Here is a 25263-nt window from a genome sequence, read left to right on the forward strand (position 1 = left end):
TTAGGGGAGTTACTGTAGAAAGGCAGTATGAAGGAGTATTTAGGGGAGTTACTGTACAACGACAGTATGAAGGAGTATTTAGGGGAGTTACTGTAGAAAGGCAGTATGAAGGAGTATTTAGGGGAGTTACTGTAGAAAGGCAGTATGAAGGAGTATTTAGGGGAGTTACTGTAGAAAGGCAGTATGAAGGAGAATTTAGGGGAGTTACTGTACAACGGCAGTATGAAGGAGTATTTAGGGGAGTTACTGTAGAAAGGCAGTATGAAGGAGTATTTAGGGGAGTTACTGTACAACGGCAGTATGAAGGAGTATTTAGGGGTATTACTGTAGAAAGGCAGTGTGAAGAAGTATTTAGGGGAGTTACTGTACAACGGCAGTATGAAGGAGTATTTAGGGGTATTACTGTAGAAAGGCCGTACGAAGGAGTATTTAGGGGAGTTAGGGGTATTACTGTAGAAAGGCAGTACGAAGGAGTATTTAGGGGAGTTAGGGGTATTACTGTAGAAAGGCACTACGAAGGAGTATTTAGGGGAGTTAGGGGTATTACTGTAGAAAGGCAGTAGGAATGAGTATTTAGGAGAGTTAGGGGTATTACTGTAGAAAGGCAGTAGGAAGGAGTATTTAGGGGAGTTAGGGGTATTACTGTAGAAAGGCAGTAGGAAGGAGTATTTAGGGGAGTTAGGGGTATTACTGTAGAAAGGCAGTACGAAGGAGTATTTAGGGGAGTTCGGGGTATTACTGTAAAAAGGCAGTACAGAGGAGTATTTAGGAGAGTTAGGGGTATTACTATAGAAAGGCAGTACAGAGGAGTATTTAGGGGAGTTAGGGGTATTACTGTAAAAAGGCAGTACAGAGGAGTATTTAGGAGAGTTAGGGGTATTACTGTAGAAAGGCAGTACAGAGGAGTATTTAGGAGAGTTAGGGGTATTACTGTAGAAAGGCAGTAGGAAGGAGTATTTAGGGGAGTTAGGGGAATTACTGTAGAAAGGCAGTACAGAGGAGTATTTAGGAGAGTTAGGGGTATTACTGTAGAAAGGCAGTAGGAATGAGTATTTAGGGGAGTTAGGGGTATTACTGTAGAAAGGCAGTAGGAAGGAGTATTTAGGGGAGTTAGGGGTATTACTGTAGAAAGGCAGTACAGAGGAGTATTTAGGAGAGTTAGGGGTATTACTGTAGAAAGGCAGTACGAAGGAGTATTTAGGGGAGTTAGGGGTATTACTGTAGAAAGGCAGTAGGAATGAGTATTTAGGGGAGTTAGGGGTATTACTGTAGAAAGGCAGTACGAAGGAGTATTTAGGGGAGTTAGGGATATTACTGTAGAAAGGCAGTACGAAGGAGTATTTAGGGGAGTTAGGGGTATTACTGTAGAAAGGCAGTAGGAAGGAGTATTTAGGGGAGTTAGGGGTATTACTGTAGAAAGGCAGTACAGAGGAGTATTAAGGGGAGTTAGGGGTATTACTGTAGAAAGGCAGTAGGAAGGAGTATTTAGGGGAGTTAGGGGTATTACTGTAGAAAGGCAGTACAGAGGAGTATTAAGGGGAGTTAGGGGTATTACTGTAGAAAGGCAGTACAGAGGAGTATTTAGGGGAGTTAGGGGTATTACTGTAGGAAGGCAGTAGGAAGGAGTATTTAGGGGAGTTAGGGGTATTACTGTAGGAAGGCAGTAGGAAGGAGTATTTAGGGGAGTTAGGGGTATTACTGTAGAAAGGCAGTAGGAATGAGTATTTAGGGGAGTTAGGGGTATTACTGTAGGAAGGCAGTACGAATGAGTATTTAGGGGAGTTAGGGGTATTACTGTAGAAAGGCAGTACGAAGGAGTATTTAGGGGAGTTAGAGGGTATTACTGTAAAAAGGCAGTACAGAGGAGTATTTAGGAGAGTTAGGGGTATTACTGTAGAAAGGCAGTACGAAGGAGTATTTAGGGGAGTTAGGGGTATTACTGTAGAAAGGCAGTAGGAATGAGTATTTAGGGGAGTTAGGGGTATTACTGTAGAAAGGCAGTACGAAGGAGTATTTAGGGGAGTTAGGGGTATTACTGTAGAAAGGCAGTACGAAGGAGTATTTAGGGGAGTTAGGGGTATTACTGTAAAAAGGCAGTACAGAGGAGTATTTAGGAGAGTTAGGGGTATTACTGTAGAAAGGCAGTACGAAGGAGTATTTAGGGGAGTTAGGGGTATTACTGTAGAAAGGCAGTAGGAATGAGTATTTAGGGGAGTTAGGGGTATTACTGTAGAAAGGCAGTACGAAGGAGTATTTAGGGGAGTTAGGGGTATTACTGTAGAAAGGCAGTACGAAGGAGTATTTAGGGGAGTTAGGGGTATTACTGTAGAAAGGCAGTAGGAAGGAGTATTTAGGGGAGTTAGGGGTATTACTGTAGAAAGGCAGTACGGAGGAGTATTTAGGGGAGTTAGGGGTATTACTGTAGAAAGGCAGTAGGAATGAGTATTTAGGGGAGTTAGGGGTATTACTGTAGGAAGGCAGTAGGAAGGAGTATTTAGGGGAGTTAGGGGTAACACTGTAGAAAGGCAGTAGGAAGGAGTATTTAGGGGAGTTAGGGGTATTACTGTAGAAAGGCAGTAGGAAGGAGTATTTAGGGGAGTTAGCGGTATTACTGTAGAAAGGCAGTAGGAAGGAGTATTTAGGGGAGTTAGGGGTATTACTGTAGAAAGGCAGTACAGAGGAGTATTTAGGGGAGTTAGGGGTATTACTGTAGAAAGGCAGTAGGAAGGAATATTTAGGGGAGTTAGGGGTATTACTGTAGAAAGGCAGTACAAAGGAGTATTTAGGGGAGTTAGGGGTATTACTGTAGAAAGGCAGTACAGAGGAGTATTTAGGGGAGTTAGGGGTATTACTGTAGGAAGGCAGTAGGAAGGAGTATTTAGGGGAGTTAGGGGTATTACTGTAGGAAGGCAGTAGGAAGGAGTATTTAGGGGAGTTAGGGGTATTACTGTAGGAAGGCAGTAGGAAGGAGTATTTAGGGGAGTTAGGGGTATTACTGTAGAAAGGCAGTACAGAGGAGTATTTAGGGGAGTTAGGGGTATTACTGTAGAAAGGCAGTAGGAAGGAGTATTTAGGGGAGTTAGGGGTATTACTGTAGAAAGGCAGTAGGAAGGAGTATTTAGGGGAGTTAGGGGTATTACTGTAGAAAGGCAGTAGGAAGGAGTATTTAGGGGAGTTAGGGGTATTACTGTAGAAAGGCAGTACGAAGGAGTATTTAGGGGAGTTAGGGGTATTACTGTAGGAAGGCAGTACGAATGAGTATTTAGGGGAGTTAGGGGTATTACTGTAGAAAGGCAGTACAGAGGAGTATTTAGGGGAGTTAGGGGTATTACTGTAGAAAGGCAGTAGGAAGGAGTATTTAGGGGAGTTAGGGGTATTACTGCAGAAAGGCAGTAGGAAGGCGTATTTAGGGGAGTTAGGGGTATTACTGTAGAAAGGCAGTAGGAAGGAGTATTTAGGGGAGTTAGGGGTATTACTGTAGAAAGGCAGTAGGAAGGAGTATTTAGGGGAGTTAGGGGTATTACTGTAGAAAGGCAGTACAGAGGAGTATTTAGGGGAGTTAGGGGTATTACTGTAGAAAGGCAGTACAGAGGAGTATTTAGGGGAGTTAGGGGTATTACTGTAGAAAGGCAGTACAGAGGAGTATTTAGGGGAGTTAGGGGTATTACTGTAGAAAGGCAGTAGGAAGGAGTATTTAGGGGAGTTAGGGGTATTACTGTAGAAAGGCAGTACAGAGGAGTATTTAGGGGAGTTAGGGGTATTACTGTAGAAAGGCAGTAGGAAGGAGTATTTAGGGGAGTTAGGGGTATTACTGTAGAAAGGCAGTAGGAAGGAGTATTTAGGGGAGTTAGGGGTATTACTGTAGAAAGGCAGTACAGAGGAGTATTTAGGAGAGTTAGGGGTATTACTGTAGAAAGGCAGTACAGAGGAGTATTTAGGAGAGTTAGGGGTATTACTGTAGAAAGGCAGTACGAAGGAGTATTTGGGGGAGTTAGGGGTACTACTGTAGAAAGGCAGTAGGAATGAGTATTTAGGGGAGTTAGGGGTATTACTGTAGAAAGGCAGTAGGAAGGAGTATTTAGGGGAGTTAGGGGTATTACTGTAGAAAGGCAGTACGAAGGAGTATTTAGGGGAGTTAGGGGTATTACTGTAGAAAGGCAGTAGGAAGGAGTATTTAGGGGAGTTAGGGGTATTACTGTAGAAAGGCAGTAGGAAGGAGTATTTAGGGGAGTTAGGGGTATTACTGTAGAAAGGCAGTAGGAAGGAGTATTTAGGGGAGTTAGGGGTATTACTGTAGAAAGGCAGTAGGAAGGAGTATTTAGGGGAGTTAGGGGTATTACTGTAGAAAGGCAGTAGGAAGGAGTATTTAGGGGAGTTAGGGGTATTACTGTAGAAAGGCAGTACGAAGGAGTATTTAGGGGAGTTAGGGGTATTACTGTAGAAAGGCAGTACAGAGGAGTATTTAGGAGAGTTAGGGGTATTACTGTAGAAAGGCAGTACGAAGGAGTATTTAGGGGAGTTAGGGGTATTACTGTAGAAAGGCAGTAGGAAGGAGTATTTAGGGGAGTTAGGGGTATTACTGTAGAAAGGCAGTAGGAAGGAGTATTTAGGGGAGTTAGGGGTATTACTGTAGAAAGGCAGTATGAAGGAGTATTTAGGGGAGTTAGGGGTATTACTGTAGAAAGGCAGTGTGAAGGAGTATTTAGGGGAGTTAGGGGTATTACTGTAGAAAGGCAGTAGGAAGGAGTATTTAGGGGAGTTAGGGGTATTACTGTAGAAAGGCAGTGTGAAGGAGTATTTAGGGGAGTTAGGGGTATTACTGTAGAAAGGCAGTAGGAAGGAGTATTTAGGGGAGTTAGGGGTATTACTGTAGAAAGGCAGTACAGAGGAGTATTTAGGGGAGTTAGGGGTATTACTGTAGAAAGGCAGTACGAAGGAGTATTTAGGGGAGTTAGGGGTATTACTGTAGAAAGGCAGTAGGAAGGAGTATTTAGGGGAGTTAGGGGTATTACTGTAGAAAGGCAGTGTGAAGGAGTATTTAGGGGAGTTAGGGGTATTACTGTAGAAAGGCAGTAGGAATGAGTATTTAGGGGAGTTAGGGGTATTACTGTAGGAAGGCAGTACGAATGAGTATTTAGGGGAGTTAGGGGTATTACTGTAGAAAGGCAGTACGAAGGAGTATTTAGGGGAGTTAGGGGTATTACTGTAGATCCGAGGCGAAACCCATTTCAAGTATTTTTTTAAATGTATTTTTTCACCTTTATTTAAATGTCATCGATGAGGCTGTAACGTAACAACATGTGGAAAAAGTCATGGGGTCTGAATACTTTCTGAATGCACCATACATGCATAAATTAATTATTTCATTCACACTGGCTGCATACATACAGTCCTTAAAATTAGCCAGCCAGTGGAGAGCGTAGGCTGAGGAGTGTGTGTGTGTGTGTGTGTGTGTGTGTGTGTTGACAGCATGTGATTTGAGTGCAGCAGCAGGTGAGGTCTCTTTGTACTGCGAGCGAGAGAGAGAGAGAGAGAGAGAGAGAGAGAGAGAGAGAGAGAGAGAGAGAGAGAGAGAGAGAGAGAGAGAGAGAGAGAGAGAGAGAGAGAGAGAGAGAGAGAGAGAGAGAGAGAGAGAGAGAGAGAGAGAGAGAGAGAGAGAGAGAGAGAGAGAGAGAGAGAGAGAGAGAGAGAGAGAGAGAGAGAGAGAGAGAGAGAGAGAGAACAGAGAAAGAGAGAATCAGAGAGAAAGAGAGAGACAGAGAAAGAGAGAGAGAGATCAGAGAGAGAGAGAGATCAGAGAGAGAGATCCCAGAGCGAGAGAGAGATCATAGAGAGAGATCAGAGTGAATCAGAGAGAGAGAGAGAGAGATCACACAGAGAGAGATCCCAGAGAGAGAGAGAGAGAGATCACAGAGAGATCATAGAGAGAGAGAAAAGAGGGAATGTGCGAGCTATGCATTCCTCTGGCTGACAGAGGTAACAGAGGATGAGTTCTACCTCATTACTTCAGCCTTATACAGCGAGGAGAGGAGCGTAGCGGAGCGCACAGAGTTTAGAGCTCACAGAGTAACGTTTACACACTAGAGAGCTCACACAGAGGCTAGCGGAGAGTGAAGCTTACAGAGTAGTTTACACACTAGAGAGCTCACACAGAGGCTAGCGGAGAGTGAAGCTTACAGAGTAGTTTACACACTACTAGAGAGCTCACAGAGGCTAATTAAGAGATTATGGAGTTCACACTGAGTTTATAGAGCACACAGAGTTTAGAGCTCACAGGGTAGAGAGCTATAGAGCTTACAGGGTAGAGAGCTATAGAGCTTACAGGGTATAGAGCTCACAGAGTTTACACACTAGACTAGAGAGCTAGTTCAGAGATTATGGAGTTCACACTTAGTTTATACAGCTCAGAGTATAGAGCTCACAGGATATAGAGATCACAAGAGTTTAGAGCTCACGAGATATAGAGCTCACAGGGTACAGAGGTATATGGGATGGGGCCACAGTGTCTCCCGACCCCTCCTGTCTCAGCCTCCAGTATTTATGCTGCAGTAGTTTATGTGTCGGGGGGCTAGGGTCAGTCTGTTATATCTGGAGTACTTCTCCTGTCTTATCCGGTGTCCTGTGTGAATTTAAGTATGCTCTCTCTAATTCTCTCTCTTTCTTTCTCTCTCTCTCTTTCGGAGGACCTGAGCCCTAGGACCATGCCTCAGGACTACCTGGCCTGATGACTCCTTGCTGTCCCCAGTCCACCTGGCCGTGCTGCTGCTCCAGTTTCAACTGTTCTGCCTGCGGCTATGGAACCCTGACCTGTTCACCGGACGTGCTACCTGTCCCAGACCTGCTGTTTTCAACTCTCTAGAGACAGCAGGAGCGGTAGAGATACTCTTAACGATCGGCTATGAAAAGCCAACTGACATTTACTCCTGAGGTGCTGACCTGTTGCACCCTCAACAACTACTGTGATTATTATTATTTGACCCTGCTGGTCATTTATGAACATTTGAACATCTTGGCCATGTTCTGTTATAATCTCCACCCGGCACAGCCAGAAGAGGACTGGCCACCCCTCATAGCCTGGTTCCTCTCTAGGTTTCTTCCTAGGTTTTGGCCTTTCTAGGGAGTTTTTCCTAGCCACCGTGCTTCTACACCTGCATTGCTTGCTGTTTGGGGTTTTAGGCTGAGTTTCTGTACAGCACTTTGAGATATCAGCTGATGTAAGAAGGGCTGTATAAATCAATTTGATTTGAGGTATAGAGCTCACAGGGTAGAGAGCTCACAGGGTAGAGAGCTCACAGGGTAGAGAGGTATAGAGCTCACAGGGTAGAGAGCTCACAGGGTAGAGAGCTCACAGGGTAGAGAGCTCACAGGGTAGAGCGGTATAGAGCTCACAGGGTAGAGAGCTCACAGGGTAGAGAGCTCACAGGGTAGAGCGGTATAGAGCTCACAGGGTAGAGAGCTCACAGGGTAAAGCGGTATAGAGCTCACAGGGTAGAGAGCTCACAGGGTAGAGCGGTATAGAGCTCACAGGGTAGAGCGGTATAGAGCTCACAGGGTAGAGAGCTCACAGGGTAGAGAGGTATAGAGCTCACAGGGTAGAGAGCTCACAGGGTAGAGAGGTATAGAGTTCACAGGGTAGAGAGCTCACAGGGTAGAGAGGTAGAGAGCTCACAGGGTAGAGAGGTATAGAGCTCACAGGGTAGAGAGCTCACAGGGTATAGAGCTCACAGGGTAGAGCGGTATAGAGCTCACAGGGTAGAGAGCTCACAGGGTAGAGCGGTATAGAGCTCACAGGGTAGAGAGCTGAGTAGACTGTCCACAGAGCTCATGGTGGATAAAAGAGCCCACAAAATACAGATATGATGGAAATAAAGTTCAATGAAATAGAAATGAACTGGCTAATGTTTGAATATGCATTCAGTTTTATAGAACAGACAGCGAGTGCTGATCAGTATGAAAGGCTACTTTACTTATGAATGGAAAAGGGCAAGACTGAAATAAAAACCATATGGCAATGGGAGATAAAATGATAACTAGTGTAAATTGGATACTATTGCCGAGCAACAGGATGGGAGAGCAAGAGAGGGAGGGTGGGGGAGTGTGAGAGAGAGAGATATGATAATGAGGGGATATTTTCAGAATATTTAGCACCCCGTCTCCCCTCTGCCTAGAGGGGGCCCTCCGTCCAGCCGTTTGTCAGCGTGTATGTGTGTGTTTCGGTCTGTCTGCCCGTCTGTCTGTCCGTTACCTTGGCAGCGTCTTTGTGCAGGTCGAAGGGGATGCGCTGGCGTATTTTGGGGGGTAGCTGGGGGAGGACCTGGACCTTCAGCCTCCGGATCATGATCTCACTGAGACGCTGGTGGAGCTCCTCAAGATGAGAGGCACCACGACAGTCCCACTGTCTCCTGTTACCAAAGAACCTGAGAGGGACAGACACCAGGGTTTGGGTCAGTGTGTCTGTCTGCTGCAGTGTCATTATGCGACTGCCCAGTATGTACACACTGCTGTTTGTCATTTTGGGAGGAAAGTGGGGAGATGTAGCATTTTCACAATGCCAATGGTCATTATTACTGTGTGTGTGTTTGTATGTATGTGTGTGTGTAGGGCGTTACCTGTAGTGGGCGTTACAGTATTGTTTGGCGTAGTCACTCCACGTTCCAAACATCCTAGGATAGAGAGCCTCTATCTGCATAAAGAGCTGTGGAAACATAATAAATGTAGTGTGTGTGTGTGGTGTGTGTGAGAGAGAGAGGTGTGTGTGTGAGTGTGTGTGTGTGTGTGTGTGTGTGTGTGTGAGTGAGAGAGGTGTGTGTGTGTGTGTGTGTGTGTGTGAGAGAGAGAGGTGTGTGTGTGTGTGGTGTGTGTGAGTGAGAGAGGTGTGTGTGTGTGTGTGTGTGTGTGTGTGTGTGAGTGAGAGAGGTGTGTGTGTGTGTGTGTGTGTGTGTGTGTGTGAGTGAGAGAGGTGTGTGTGTGTGTGTGTGTGAGAGGTGTGACAGATGTGTTCTGCCCCCTCCATTCTAACCATCATCACTCTTCAAGGCACTAAACGGAACATTTCTACCATGATGATAATAATGGACAATTATTCAAATAGGAGCTTTTCAGGCAGCAGCCATGTGAATAACTACAGCCACTGTGAATGTCCTCATCAAAGCACTGTAGCAGCACAGTGGAGCCAAGAATACTCTGCTGTTACACGGGGAAATGGAAGGTTTGGTGTCGTCTACAATAGTAACGCGTGGGTGGAAGGGAGGGAGGGATGCTGGTTCTCTGGAACGGGCTCTGTGGTTGGTGTGTGTGTGTGTGTGTGTGTGTGTGTGTGTGTGTGTGTGTGTGTCATTTTAAAGTTATAAATACTACAGAAAGAACAGAGCTGCAATGGTTTCTAGAGCCTTTAAATCCCAGACCATCTGTACTCAACCAGCCCTTCATGCTTCCTCTAGGTACAGACAGGTTCAATGCAGATGGTCTGTGAAGTACTGAAGGAATGATAGGATCCCAGCGGGCCAAGCTGGTTCAAATGTCAGAATAGGACAGAAATGTGTGATCGGGGGATGGCGTGTGTTCGGACGTTCGGACCTTCGGGGGTACCGTACCTCCTCTGGCCGTCCTAGGGCCGGGGTGCCCGTCAGTAGGATGGCCCGCTTGGCGTTCTGGATGAGTGGTACCAGTATCTTAGACCTGGCTGCGTTCCTGGACTTGAGGTAGTGGGACTCATCCACCACCACCACATTAAACCTCTGTCTGGTCAGCGCCTCCACCAGGGGGCGTGCGTCTGTGGTGAGCAGCCCATAACCCAACACTGTTACCTTACTGCTACTGATCCCCCTAGATAACACACAGAGGGTTATAGTGTGTTATAATGGGTGTGTGGTGAGCAGCCCATAACGCAACACTGTTACCTTACTGCTACTGATCCCCCTATATAACACACAGAGAGGGTTATAATGTGTTATAATGGGTTATAGTGTGTTATAATGGGTCTGTGGTGAGCAGCCCGTAACCCAACACTGTTACCTTACTGCTACTGATCCCCCTATATAACACACAGAGAGGGTTATAATGTGTTATAATGGGTTATAGTGTGTTATAATGGGTGTGTGGTGAGCAGCCCGTAACCCAACACTGTTACCGTACTGCTACTGATCCCCCTATATAACACACAGAGAGGGTTATAATGTGTTATAGAGTGTTATAATGGGTCTGTGGTGAGCAGCCCGTAACCCAACACTGTTACCTTACTGCTACTGATCCCCCTATATAACACACAGAGAGGGTTATAATGTGTTATAGAATGTTATAATGGGTCTGTGGTGAGCAGCCCGTAACCCAACACTGTTACCGTACTGCCTCTGTAGAGTGGACAGAGACACACCGATTATCAATAATCTCTAACAGTGAAAACATTGACTGCTGCTGTACTGATACTGTCAACTTGAACTACATTGATTGAGAAAATAGACCTTCTTTTAGCAGGAATGAAAATATCAATTTGCACATTTACAATTTTAAACTGCAGGTTAACATGTATTGTCATGAGACTTGTCCAGGAGGCAGAACTGAAAGATCTCCCTTAGTTAGACCAGCTGCAAAGTCAACATGTACGATGTTGTAAAAATCATGAAAACAAAAATGAGCTTTTTGGTCTTAATTGAAGGTTATAGTTAGACATTAGGGTTAGCAGTGTGGTTAAGGTTAGGGTTAGACATTAGGGTTAGCAGTGTAGTTAAGGTTAGGGTTCGACATTGGGGTTAGCAGTGTGGTTAGGGTTAGACATTAGGGTTAGCAGTGTGGTTAAGGTTAAGGTTAGACATTAGGGTTAGCAGTGTGGTTAAGGTTAGGGTTAGACATTAGGGTTAGCAGTGTGGTTAAGGTTAGGGTTAGACATTAGGGTTAGCAGTGTGGTTAAGGTTAGGGTTAGACATTAGGGTTAGCAGTGTGGTTAAGGTTAGGGTTAGACATTAGGGTTAGCAGTGTGGTTAAGGTTAGGGTTAGACATTAGGGTTAGCAATGTGGTTAAGGTTAGGTTAAAGAGTTGATGACTTTGTGGCTGTGCTAGTTAGTGACCACTCTGCAGAGGTGCCTCCAGAACAAACTAAAAACATGAACCTGCATTTTAACAGGTGGAGAACTTCAGTAGGGAAACCAGGACCACAACCAAGCAGCGCAGGAAAAGCAGACCAGAGTCCAGGTGAAGTTAACATGGGGTAACGTACAGCGTGTCACTCTTGGTCTCCACCAGGTTGATATCTCCAGGGTTGAGCTCAGGGATCCACCTCTCCATCTCCTCGATCCAGAGGTACTTTAGAGAGGAGGGCACCACGACGAGCAGAGGCCACTCCTGTCTGTAGACGTAGGCCACAGAGATAGCCTGCACCGTCTTCCCTAGACCCATCTGGAGAAGAGGATTAACGGTACAATGTGGAGGATGAAAACAATGATGTATGGATATAATCCATGAAAACTCATTTCAGAAACAAAACAAACCGAACACAATCATTGCCTGGCTCAAAGGTAAGCATGTGATGGAGTGTTCCGGACATTCTGAGACACCAATACATTCTAGAATGACTTTATGTCAACAATGATTACATGGCTAGGAAGGTTCCTTAAACTTGACGAATTAATTCAGAGGGAAGCATAGCATGTATTATTTGAGGAAAATAGATTTGATAGGACTGGGGAGTTGGGTGGTGTGTGCCTCGGGGCTTACCTCATCTGTGATCATACACCTGAAACAGAGACGAGAACGACGGGGGTTGAGAGGGGAGGACATAGAATACTTCATGTATTCACGCAATATTGCACTAGCAATCAAATCAAAATGGATTGGTCACATGCGCCGAATACAACAGGTGTAGACTTTACCGTGTGATGCTCGTTTACGAGCCCTTCCCAACAACGCAGTTTAAAAATAATAATACAAATTTTTAAAAAACAAAAAAAACACAAGGCTAAATTGTAACACAAGAGGAATACAATTAAATACACAAGAATGGAGTTATACAGGAAGTACCAGATCAATGTGCAGCTATATACAGGAAGTACCAGATCAATGTGCAGCTATATACAGGAAGTACCAGATCAATGTGCAGCTATATACAGGAAGTACCAGATCAATGTGCAGCTATATACAGGAAGTACCAGATCAATGTGCAGCTATATACAGGAAGTACCAGATCAATGTGCAGCTATATACAGGAAGTACCAGATCAATGTGCAGCTATATACAGGAAGTACCAGATCAATGTGCAGCTATATACAGGAAGTACCAGATCAATGTGCAGCTATATACAGGAAGTACCAGATCAATGTGGAGCTATATACAGGAAGTATCAGATCAATGTGCAGCTATATACAGGAAGTACCAGATCAATGTGCAGCTATATACAGGAAGTACCAGATCAATGTGCAGCTATATACAGGAAGTACCAGATCAATGTGCAGCTATATACAGGAAGTACCAGATCAATGTGCAGCTATATACAGGAAGTACCAGATCAATGTGCAGCTATATACAGGAAGTACCAGATCAATGTGCAGCTATATACAGGAAGTACCAGATCAATGTGCAGCTATATACAGGAAGTACCAGATCAATGTGCAGCTATATACAGGAAGTACCAGATCAATGTGCAGCTATATACAGGAAGTACCAGATCAATGTGGAGCTATATACAGGAAGTATCAGATCAATGTGCAGCTATATACAGGAAGTACCAGATCAATGTGCAGCTATATACAGGAAGTACCAGATCAATGTGCAGCTATATACAGGAAGTACCAGATCAATGTGCAGCTATATACAGGAAGTACCAGATCAATGTGCAGCTATATACAGGAAGTACCAGATCAATGTGCAGCTATATACAGGAAGTACCAGATCAATGTGCAGCTATATACAGGAAGTACCAGATCAATGTGCAGCTATATACAGGAAGTACCAGATCAATGTGCAGCTATATACAGGAAGTACCAGATCAATGTGCAGCTATATACAGGAAGTACCAGATCAATGTGCAGCTATATACAGGAAGTACCAGATCAATGTGCAGCTATATACAGGAAGTACCAGATCAATGTGCAGCTATATACAGGAAGTACCAGATCAATGTGCAGCTATATACAGGAAGTACCAGATCAATGTGCAGCTATATACAGGAAGTACCAGAACCAGATCAATGTGTAGAGAGAGGTATGAGGTAATTGAGGTAGATATGTACATGAAGGCAGAGTAAAGTGACTAGACATCAGGATAGATAATATTAAGAGAAAAATAAAGAACAGAGTAGCAGTAAAAATTATGAGTGTAAAAGTGTGTGTGTGTGTGCATGTGTGTTTGTGTTGTGTCGGTATGTGTGTGTGTGTGTTAGCATATGTAGTGTATATGAATGTGTGGGGGTTTTGTGTGGGAGTGTCAATGTATTTTTTTTTATTTTACCTGGCAAGTCAGTTAAGAAGAAATTCTTCATTTCAATGACGGCCTAGGAACAGTGGGTTGGTTAACTGCCTGTTCAGGGGCAGAACGACAGATGTGTACCTTGTCAGCTCGGGGGTTTGAACTTGCAACCTTCCGGTAGTGAGTGAGTATGTATGTACAGTGACTTCAGGGAGTATTCAGACCCCTGGACCTATTCCACATTTTGTTGTGTTACAGCCTGAATTTCTCTCACCCATCTACACACAATACCCATAATGACAAAAGTAAAAACATGTTTTTAGAAAGTTGCTAATTTACTGAAAATGAAATACAGAAATTTCTAAATGTACACACTGTAAGTATTCACACCCCTTTGCTATGACCCTCCCAACTGAGCTCAGGTGCATCCACTTTCCTTTGGTCAACGATGAGACGTCACCACAACTTGGCTGGCCACAACTTGGCTGGCCACAACTTGGCTGGCCACAACTTGGCTGGCCACAACTTGGCTGGCCACAACTTGGCTGGCCAATTCAATTGTTTGGACATATAGACAGGTGGGTTTCTTTCTATAAGGTCCCACAGATGACAGTGCATGTCATAGCAGGAACTATCCCCTGAAGTCCAGGGAACTGTCCGTAGAGCTCCAAGATAGAATTGTCATGAGGCATATATCTGGGGGAGGGTATAAAACAATTGATTCCAAGAGTCCAGTGGTCTCCATCATTGAGATAATTATGGAACTACCCAGATTCTGTCTACAGCTGCCCCTCTGACCAAGCTGAACAACTGGACAAGAAGGACCTTGGAACTACCCAGACTCTGTCTACAGCTGGCCGTCTGATCAAACTGAACAACTGGACAAGAAGGACCTTGGAACTACCCAGACTCTGTCTACAGCTGGCCCTTTGATCAAACTGAACAACTGGACAAGAAGGACCTTGGAACTACCCAGACTCTGTCTACAGCTGGCCGTCTGATCAAACTAAACAACTGGACAAGAAGGACCTTGGAACTACCCAGACTCTGTCTACAGCTGGCCGTCTGATCAAACTGAACAACTGGTCAAGAAGGACCTTGGTCAGAGAGGTGACCAAAAACTCAATGACCACTGACAAAAGTACAGAGTTCCTTGACTGAGATGGGAGAACATGCCAGAAGAACAACTGTGTATCTACAGCACTTCACCAATCTGGGCTTTATGGGAGAGTTGCCAGACGGAAGCCACTCCTGGAAAAAATGGTACGACTGGAGTTTCCAAAAAGGCCCCTGAGACTCAGATCATAAGGCAAAAGATTCTGTGGTCTGATGAGACTGAAATTGAACTCTTCGGCCTGAATGCAAAGCGCTATGTCTGGAGAAAACCAGGAACCGCGCATCACCCGTCTAACACCGTCCCTGCCGTGAAGCATGGTGGTGGCAGCATCATGTTCTGTGGCATGCAAGGGTGTGTGCTTAGTACTCCCTGTTCACCCACGACTGCGTGGCAAGCATGACTCCAACACCATCATTAAGTTTGCTGACGACACAACAGCCTGATCAACCACGATGAGACAGTCTATAGGGAGGAGGTCAGAGACCTAACGTTGTTGTCCTGGCACCACACTCTCTCCCTCAATGTGAGCAAAACAAAGGAGCTGATTGTGGACTACAGGAAAAGGAGGGCCGAACAGGTCCCCGTTAACATCGACTGGGCTGCAGTGGAGCAGGTCGAGAGTTAAGTTCCCTGGTGTCCACATCACCAACAAACTATCTCCAAAAACACCATCACCAAAACACCTTCAGTTGGCGCTCCCTATTGTGATTTTTACACAAACATTCCTTCATCTGATGTTTAGTTTGTTCCCTGTCTTTAAGTTGTGTGGGATTGTCCTTTTGTTTGCCTCTTCTTGGGCAAATTTAGTGGGCGTTCATGTTGGGTGTCTTTTAGGTCCCCGTTGTTGCTAGTCAACTTTCAGCGGACACCCCCATGAGTGTCTTTCAGAAGCCCTCCTGAACCTCACCTGTTTAGGCTGTTGTCAGTGACTCTGTTAGTTCCCCTTTCTGTTTGAGTGACATTCTTGCTGGGGAACGTAACACAACAAAATGAATGAGTCAAGGGGTATGAATACTTTCTGAAGACCCTGTAGTGTGTGTGTGTGTGTGTATGTATATATATTAGTCTAGTGAGTGTGCAGTAACAATATAGCCTAGACTATGGTCCCCATTTCAAACTGAGAGTCAAGTTGATATTGCTAAATGTATTATGACATAATCAATATCAGCACAAATAAGAGGTATGATTCCCATTCAGGTCTGTCCATCAGTTGGATACGACAGAGCCACTGCCACTCAAAACATAATCACACCACAGCTTCCTCCCTTTGCAATTCTAAGTGTAGTAGCTCCACAGATCAATGATGACATTTTTATTACCCTGCTCACAAGGTTATACACTGTTAGCATGTTCCCTACACCAGCCTTTACAAAACAGGCTTTTATCCACACCTCCCTGTTCATGACGGATTCCACCAACACTTTTTCTAGCATTTATTTTTCAGATAGTAGCTACAGTGCATTCGGAAAGTATTCAGACCCCTTCCCTGGAGAGAGAAAACCAAAACATTTCTGCAGCATTGAAGGTCCCCAAGAACACAGTGGCCTCCATCATTCTTAAATGGAAGAAGTTTGGAACCAACAAGACTCTTCCTAGAGCAAGCGCTTTGGTCAGGGAGGTGACCAAGAACACAATGGTCACTCTGACAGAGCTCCAGAGTTATTGTATGGAGATGGGAGAACCTTCCAGAAGTCCTTCCAGAAGGACAACCATCTCTGCAGCACTCCACCAATCAGGACTTTATGGTAGAGTGGCCAGATGGAAGCCACTCCTCAGTAAAAGGCACATGACTGCCTGCTTGGAATTTGCCAAAAGGCACCTAAAGGACTCTCAGACCATGAGAAACAAGATTCTCTGGTCTGATCTGATAAAACTATTTTTCATGTCTGGAGGAAACCTGGCACCATCCCTACGGTGAAGCATGGTGGTGGCAGCATCATGCTGCGGGGAGGTTTTTCTGCGGCAGGGACTGGGAGACTAGTCAGGGTCGAGGGAAAGAGGAACAGAGCAAAGTACAGAGAGATCCATGATGAAAACCTGCTCCAGAGTGAAGGTTCAACTTTCAACAGGACAACGACCCTAAGCACACAGCCAAGACAACGCAGGAGTGGCTTCGGGACAAGTCTCTGAATGCTCAAGTGGCCCAGCCAGAGCCCGGACTTGAACCCGATCAAACATCTCTGGGGAGACCTAAAAATAGCTGTGCAGCGACGCTCCCCATCCAACCTGACAGAGCTTGAGAGGATCTGCAGGGAACAATGAGAGAAACTCCCCAAATACAGGTGTGCCAAGCTTGTAGCGTCATACCCAAGAAGACTCGATGTTGTAATCGCTGCCAAAGGTGCTTCAACAAAGTAATGAGTACTGAATGCTTATGTACATTTGATATTTACGTTTTTTTTAAAATTATTATTATACATTTGCAAACATTTATAAAAATCTGTTTTTGCTTTGTCATTATGGGGTATTGTGGGTAGATTGATGAGGGGGGGGGGGGGGGGGGATTATGTAATGAATTTTAGAATAAGTCGAGGAGTCTGAATACTCTCAGAATGCACTGTATATTGAAATAGGATTTAGGCTTCTCCTGATTCTGATTATCATGGCTGTTCGTGGTCGTTTGGGCTTCTTTAGTAGAATGGACTGATTGTAAGTCTATGTGGATAAGAGCGTCTGTTAAATGACTTGAATGTAAAATGTAGCCCAGGTAGGCAACACCAGTCTGCAATGATGTGATATTCAAAATGTAGCCCAGGTAGGCAACACCAGTCTGCAATGATGTGATATTCAAAATGTAGCCCAGGTAGGTAGAGCCAGTCTGCAATGATGGTGAGATGTGATATTCAAAATGTAGCCCAGGTAGGTAGAGCCAGTCTACCCATGAGAAAAGCAGTTGTGATCCCCCTCCCTCCCCTTCAGTTGAACAGCATGATTAATGAGCACCTTCCACTGGTGTTTCTTCTAATTGCCAGCCCACTCTGCTCAACCAGCATAATGCATACACGCACAATGGGAGTAGAGAGATGGAGAGAGGGAGGGAGAGATCGAGAGAGAGATAGAAAGAAAACAGAGGGAGAAAGACAGCGAGAGAGGCTCCTTTCAGCCAGGTGCTTTCCATTTCTCCACGCATTAATCATTCTTCTTTCAATAACCTGGGTGCATCCCACAAGGCACCCTGTTCCCTATGTAGTGCACTCCTTTTTAGCCCAGGCTGTTGTCAAAAGTAATGCACTATACAGGGAATAGGAGGCCCGTTCAGCCAGACAGCTGGTTTCATGGAGGATGCTCTGACTGCCACGGTTGCTTGACAACAGCACGTTGAACAACTTTTTTAATGTTATCTGTGAAACCCACCAGCACCAAGATGTCTGTAAACGTAGCTCCTCCTCCCGGGATGGAGGCGGGGTCTTTGACCTTCCACACAATCATTTAAGTCTTTTGTCTTGTCTTCAATGAATGGAGCATAGACTAGACTACTTACACTGAGGCTCCTACATTACCATACATTCATATTATTCATGCTTTCTTATCAACGGGCAGGTAGGCTATTTAAGTAGGGGGATTATTTATTCTGGGACCTGTACCTATCTTTTAATATCAACAACCTTACGTTATTTTTAATATTACACCGTTATTGATTACTGTATTGTTGGGTTTAGAGTTAGCAAAAAAATGCATTTCACTGTACTTGTGCATGTGAAAACAATAAAACTGAAACGTTTTTAAAATGGGAACACACCTCACTAATCCTATCAGATCTACAAGCTCTAGGATCATTAAGCGAAGTCATTCACTAGGCCCATGTCAGCATGAAAATAAAGCTATTTTACATACTTGTCACATTTTCCTCGTCACTGCATCGTGATGAATCAGCATTTTGTAATTCATTCAATAATAAGCCTTTATAATTGATGTAGAGCTGTTTCTGCTTAGTCTGGCTCAGCAAAGCAAACGCCTGGCTGACAATTACACCCCCCCATCTCAAATGAAACACTGTTTATATCATACAATAAGGAGGGGGGTAGTTTAAACTTATTTTAAAGTCATATCTTTAAATCTATTGGCTAAGGAGGTGACAAATCACACATGACATCCAAACTGAGAATATCATCGGGGACCAGTTGTGTGTTGGGGGTCTGTGTTGGGGTCCGGGGATTTGATGCGCACATCAACATCAGCTGTGGTATTGAATTTCACAGTGATTTTGAAGCTCAGGCAAGAGAAGCAACAACACAGTCTATCTGTCTATTGATCTGTTGTAACACCAGTGTCGGCGTGGCAACCCTTACAAGTGGCCCCGGCAGACACTTACAATAACGCTTTAGCTAGATGGCATGTGATGTACTTCGCACAACCTCATTCAAATAGAATGTTTAAGCCAACTGACATTATGCCCAAGTGGAATGCAATGTAACTGACATTACGCCCAAGTGGAATGCAATGTAACTGACATTACGCCCAAGTGGAATGCAATGGAACTGACATTACGCCCAAGTGGAATGCAATGTAACTGACATTACGCCCAAGTGGAATGCAATGTAACTGACATTATGCCCAAGTGGAATGCAATGTAACTGACATTATGCCCAAGTGGAATGCAATGTAACTGACATTACGCCCAAGTGGAATGCAATGTAACTGACATTACGCCCAAGTGGAATGCAATGTAACTGACATTACGCCCAAGTGGAATGCAATGGAACTGACATTATGCCCAAGTGGAATGCAATGTAACTGACATTACGCCCAAGTGGAATGCAATGTAACTGACATTATGTCCAAGTGGAATGCAATGTAACTGACATTATGCCCAAGTGGAATGCAATGGAACTGACATTATGCCCAAGTGGAATGCAATGTAACTGACATTATGCCCATGTGGAATGCAATGGAACTGACACTACATTATCATAAGAAGATTAGTGTAAGGCTCCCAGATAATATCAGGCTCTCAGCCCTTCTAAATTGCATTTCAAATAATAAAATAAATAAATACAAATAATAAATCAAATAAATTGGCATCAACTTAATTCCAAACCAGGCTACATATTGATGTGAGGTGGGCAATCAAACAACCTGATTCTCTATTAGAAGAGTCTGTATAATTTATAACTATTAGCTAGAGTTCTTCAATACAAACATGTCAACCTCTGTCCACGGAGGGTGTCCTAAAAGATTAACCAAACTTGGCAGTCAATGTGTGTGTTGCTCTGATCCGCCTCAGCCTCTGGTCCCACTACAACAACTCCAACACAGCACCTGGCTCTCCTGATCGCTAACAGCTTGCATCACTCGTCTCCATGGAGAAACCGTACACAGAACCCGACAAAGCCCAGATAGTGTTTACGGTCACATTGATGTCTCCAACATATTGACTGGATGACTCATCCTCACAGTACATCACTTCTACTGTCCCTGTATTGATCTACTGCTCAGGCTGACTACTCTGACCTGACTGTCCCTGACTGCCTGTCCCCTGGGATTCTTACATCCACTGATCGACTGACTGACTGACTGACTGACTGGCTGGCTGGGACGGACGGACGAGTAGTCTGGCTCTAGCTGGCTTTTTCTTCTGCTGCTCACATTGTGCGAGGCTGAGGTGATTCAGGCTACAGGCTTAATACACATTTTAACTTTTTTTTTTTTGCTTTTAAAGTAACAATGACTTGGTGAATAAAGTGAGCACAAACTGTGCTTCTGCTTACTATTTGGGGCCTTGGCCAGGTTACTGTACAGTAACCTGACAAAGCTGTTGATGTAAAAAGGGCTTGATTCACTAACAACCACCTACCTTCCATTCTTTGATAGGGCGAATTTGACCCCCTCCTTTTGGAATGGCATCAGTCTCTGTTGTAGCTTGTCTGGGAGGACTGACAACTGACTGTCCCATCTTCTGTCAACATGGGAGTTCTGGGGATCACAATCTCTATCCTGGACCTCACTCATGGCCCGTCTTGACTTTTAGATGCCTTTGCAAAGAATGAAGAGAGAAAAACAACAGTAAGAAGAAAAACCAACCCTGGCTGACAATTAATCATCCAGACTGGCAATTAATCATCCAGACTGGCAATTAATCATCCAGACTGGCAATTAATCATCCAGACTGACAATGAATCATCCAGACTGACAATGAATCATCCGGACTGACAATGAATCATCCGGACTGACAATGAATCATCCGGACTGACAATGAATCATCCGGACTGACAATGAATCATCCGGACTGACAATGAATCATCCGGACTGACAATGAATCATCCGGACTGACAATGAATCATCCGGACTGACAATGAATCATCCGGACTGACAATGAATCATCCAGACTGACAATGAATCATCCAGACTGACAATGAATCATCCAGACTGACAATGAATCATCCAGACTGACAATGAATCATCCAGACTGACAATGAATCATCCAGACTGACAATGAATCATCCAGACTGACAATTAATCATCCAGACTGACAATTAATCATCCAGACTGACAATTAATCATCCAGACTGACAATTAATCATCCAGACTGGCTTTGGCATTTTGCAAAAAATTGAGGCACTACTCAAATTGTGGGTTCGATTCCCACGGGAGCCAGTATGAAAATGTATGCACCAACTAATGTAAGATGCTATGGATAAGAGCGTCTGCTAAATTACTAAAATGCCTTCAGTGCTGTTTTACAGCTTGGTGATGCACCATGTCTCAGCTCAACTGTCATCTCAAGGCATGGATTTACCTGCGACAATATCAGGAACAGGCTGCTGAACTGCCACGAGATGACTGCTCCTCTGCTCTTATTGGTAAGGTGCTAAGAGACTGCTGGGTTACCCAGTTGAAGGATATCTGTTAAGGTAAGACAAAGAACGAGAAGACTATTGGTGCTAGGAAGAATAGGGATACAGGAGGATGGTTACAAAGGTACTCTGACAAATACGGTTACATTAACTTCCACGGTAACGTTAGCTAACTAGCTAGCTATGCACAGCAAATTCCCATCCACGTTTTTAGCTACAGCTCAACCCACTTCAAATGTACAAGAGATTATACATGCTAAGACTTTGCACTTGTTAGTTTGAAAAAAAATACATTAGTAAGAGGATACAGACCACCAGTGCAGAAATGTTTTGATATAGATTTGCATGTGCAGTAGTTTCGCGGGAAACTTTGACAGCAACTACGTAGTTTGCGTAGCGGATTCCATAGGAGTTGCGTTCAAGATAAGAAGCCTGCAACTTTCTAGAATCTTGACTAAAAAGCTGTTTAAAAAATATATATAATTCCAACGATACTTTTCTAAGTGATTTCAAATTCATATAAACTTTTCTATCAGACTCAAAAGCATGCTCAATACATCTAATTTTAGTAGTACTTACCCCTACAGTAGAACGATCACTGGACGCTCATTCGGATTTGCTGGGCAGACTGTCAGTCCCGGTGCTTCCTGCTGTACTCTCCAATTTCCCGTTTCGTCTTGTGCTGAATGTTAGCCTCGGTCTGTTGCGGCTACACACTGATCTTTCCCTGGCCACACGCAGCTGTTTTTATAAATCATTCTGTTTTTGTCAACGTTTCTGGTAAGACAACATGTGTTTGTTTCTTCGAACACGTTATTTGTGGGGATTAACGGTGAATTTGTGTAGTTAGGTTATCAAATGACCATTTTAGTGGCAAATTTAGCTAGCTTAGTTAGCTAACTAGCTACGGTCGGAATAATTTGTCGAGCTGAAGGGCTACGTTAGCTAACTAGCTTGTTGGCTAGCTAGCTAAACTCAAACGAATTCAAAGATCAACTTGGCACAGGTAAGAGTTGCGTTTAGATGGCTTGATTTTAATACAAACAAGTCATTGGTAATGAGCTAGTTAGCTAGAATAGGTATCATTTATCGTGGTTGGCTAACGTACATAGCTTCCCCCGAAGCGCCGCAAGCAAGGCCTGCTCTTTTGCCTCAACAACTAGCTAGCTTTGCAAACTCGCTGTTGGCTAGTTAACAATAGTAACAATAGTAACTAAGTTATGCATTTTAGACATGCAGGAATGATACCTCTGTACAAACTAAATATACATGTTTGAAATAACACTGTTCTAGTTAGCTCTAGTTGGTAGAACTAAGGAACACTAACGTTATACCCTGCAGTTCGTGCCTTTCGAAGTAACTTTGTTTTCGCGTTAACTGTCCGCTAATGGCAATGGTTCACGTTCACCAGCCTGTATATGTCAGTGTAAGAATAAATAACATGCTAAAATGGTGGAGAGAACAACGTTGCTCCCCAGTCCGAGGTACCTGTTGAGAAAATCCACAAGAGGTGTCCGTTCACAATACACAAACAAAACACTCCTTCACATAGTCCTCGAGCTCTGGTGCAGTTCATAATTGGAGCGTGGACAACATCTTATTTCAAGGCATGTCATGACCATGACGCTAAAGCCCCACAAACTAGTTGGGCTAATTGTGTTTGACATTCTGCATGACACTTCTCCTCATGTATCATGTTTAGCTGTCCTCATATCGCTTGCTATTCCTCTTGTCAGAGGGATGGAGTGCTGAAAGAACGGTCACTGACAGGGCTTGTCTTCAGACTTTCATTCTAAAGTAGGGAATGTATTAATGTTCAATCACTATCATGCCACCAATAACGTGTAATTTGATTGCCAATTTGCTGGGATCTCTCTATGCAGGCATACCTGGGCTCCCGAGTGGTGCAGCAGTCTAAGGCACTGCATCTCAGTGCTTGAGGCGTCACTACAGACACCCTGGGTCGAATCCAGGCTGTATCACAACCGGCTGGAGTCCCATAGGGCGGCCAGTGTAGGCCATCATTAAAAATAATTTGTTCTTAACTGACTTTCCTAGCTAAATAGAGGTAAAAACATAGACGTACTTACAGTAATTATGGTGCCTACCATTGGCTTGGCTGGTGTGATGAAGTGTTTTTTATTATACTAAAGTAAATGGGTGACATGTCAGCTCAGTGTCCTTCCTACCGCTTCTATAATGAGGATGCAGAGTCTACTACAGGAGTGTTTCCCTGCTGTCTGTTCAACCCAAGGGAGGCTCATTAGGATAGTATTATGCTATTGCCATAAATGGAGAACTCGGTGGGGAAATATAGCCTAACTAAGCACATCCGTCACTTCTCACAGCAAATTAAAACACAACGCCTAATAGGCTAATGTATGAAGCGTTGCCGAGGCACCGCAGTTTTGTTGAAATAGTGGTCCCTTTTTTGTCTGGCTTTGGAGTTGGTTAATCAAAGAGGGAAGGCTCCAGTTAGCTGATAGCTAGATGCAGAACCCCACTGTGGGCTTGTTTGATGAGTAGTTCTATTGTTTTGTAAACCGGACTATAGCTGGGTTTGAGAGTGACTTATGCTAGGCTACAGTTTTATACATGTCACTGCCATATTGTATTTTAATGTCTAGTTATAAAGTCAAGGAGGCACACTTCCTGCCTGTGTTATGAACTATCTATCCTGGTTGTCTAGTGCTGCCATTAATAATTCTGAGATGAGGCTCACCGATTTGGCTTTCATTGCTGGAGGCTCTACCGTTAGGAGTGCAGTGACACAACTCTTGATTTATGTCCAAATTAGGGGTGTAAATTGAGAATATTGAATAGTCTGATGCTGTGTCATTTCTTCTTTAATTACTCAGGTGTTTGTGCTCACGCGCAAGCGTGTGTCTGTGCATATATGTGTGTGGTGGGGGGAGTTTGATGAATTTGTACGCTAAATGCTTAATGTTCTTATCCAACTTCCTCCTCGTGATATTGTCAGACAGACGTCAGTAACGTAGGTAGGCCCATCCGGTTTCACAGCTTGACACAGTGAACATTGCAACGTGATTGATTCCTCTTTGTTTATCGATTGGCTGCATCAAAGGAGAGTACTGGCAGTTTGCGAGGCTGTTGGGTTTATGAGATTCAGTGACCGGGTTGGTGGCGTAGCTACTTCAGTTGGTGGACTTGTAACTGTAGTGAAAAATGTGATCAGATCAGTTGTCACCAGCGTCTGTTGCTAAGGGACAGGGAGAGCTTTCCTCCTACCCTGACAGCATCTATTATTTACTTCCGTTTTTAAGGGATTGGAACAAATGACACCTGATTTCCCCTATAACTACGTTTTATGATCACTCTGAACGTCTCCATTAATTAGTAGCACTGTAACATACTACAATTGACTTGAGCATGTTTTCTGTGGTTAGTTGTAGAGCTGGGCGGTACGCCGTATTTTACGATATACTGGTATTGATGCATGGACCGGTTTGGGTTTTTACTTTACCTTCTATAACGGTATTTAAAATGTTTGGTTTGTTAAATGTGATACACCGTGTGTATAGTCGTCTCTCTCTGCTCTCCAACTATCCATTCTGCTTTCCACACAGACCTAGCCCCATCTAGCCCCATTTGTTGTTGCTTGACCACGAGACACTTGCGTTCAGTTTGCATGGTCAATGTAGCACATGTAAAAATGTTAATGACAACGATGCTGTTTTCATTTAGCTTCTTAATGTAAATCCCCTAGCGTTCTATAATTACACTATTAGCTTGTGTTTCTTACATCTGCCAACCGCTAGTTTGTCTTGGCAAGTTTGGCCTAAATCTTGTTTGCCGCTCATCGCTAGTTAGCTGGCTAGCTAGCTAACTAGTTAAAATCCAAATCACAGTGTATTTGGTCACATACACATGGTTAGCGGATGTTAATGGTCACATACACATGGTTAGAGGATGTTAATGGTCACATACACATGCTT

The 25263-nt window shown here is 44.1% G+C and overlaps 1 protein-coding gene across 2 annotated transcripts in view; it reads right to left on the minus strand.

Moving 5' to 3' along the window:
- LOC110496980 (DNA annealing helicase and endonuclease ZRANB3) overlaps positions 1-22000 on the minus strand; it is a 77558-nt gene extending 55558 nt beyond the window's left edge. Inside the window, exons 1-8 of one of the 2 annotated variants that reach the window (XM_036982327.1) lie at positions 21893-22000; positions 21250-21356; positions 20308-20485; positions 11711-11729; positions 11214-11392; positions 9594-9825; positions 8610-8695; positions 8246-8417 (exon numbers count right to left, since the gene is read on the minus strand). In XM_036982327.1, the coding sequence (XP_036838222.1) occupies positions 8246-8417; positions 8610-8695; positions 9594-9825; positions 11214-11392; positions 11711-11729; positions 20308-20462 (843 nt within the window). In that variant the 5' untranslated portion in view covers positions 20463-20485; positions 21250-21356; positions 21893-22000. Of the gene's footprint in view, positions 1-8245; positions 8418-8609; positions 8696-9593; positions 9826-11213; positions 11393-11710; positions 11730-20307; positions 20486-21249; positions 21357-21619; positions 21871-21892 lie in introns of those variants that run through there. The other variant, XM_036982326.1, reaches the window with a different exon arrangement.
- Between the last annotated feature and the right edge of the window lie 3263 nt (positions 22001-25263).

This window comes from Oncorhynchus mykiss, chromosome 7, assembly GCF_013265735.2.
Source record: "Oncorhynchus mykiss isolate Arlee chromosome 7, USDA_OmykA_1.1, whole genome shotgun sequence".
Taxonomy (NCBI): Eukaryota; Metazoa; Chordata; class Actinopteri; order Salmoniformes; family Salmonidae; genus Oncorhynchus; species Oncorhynchus mykiss.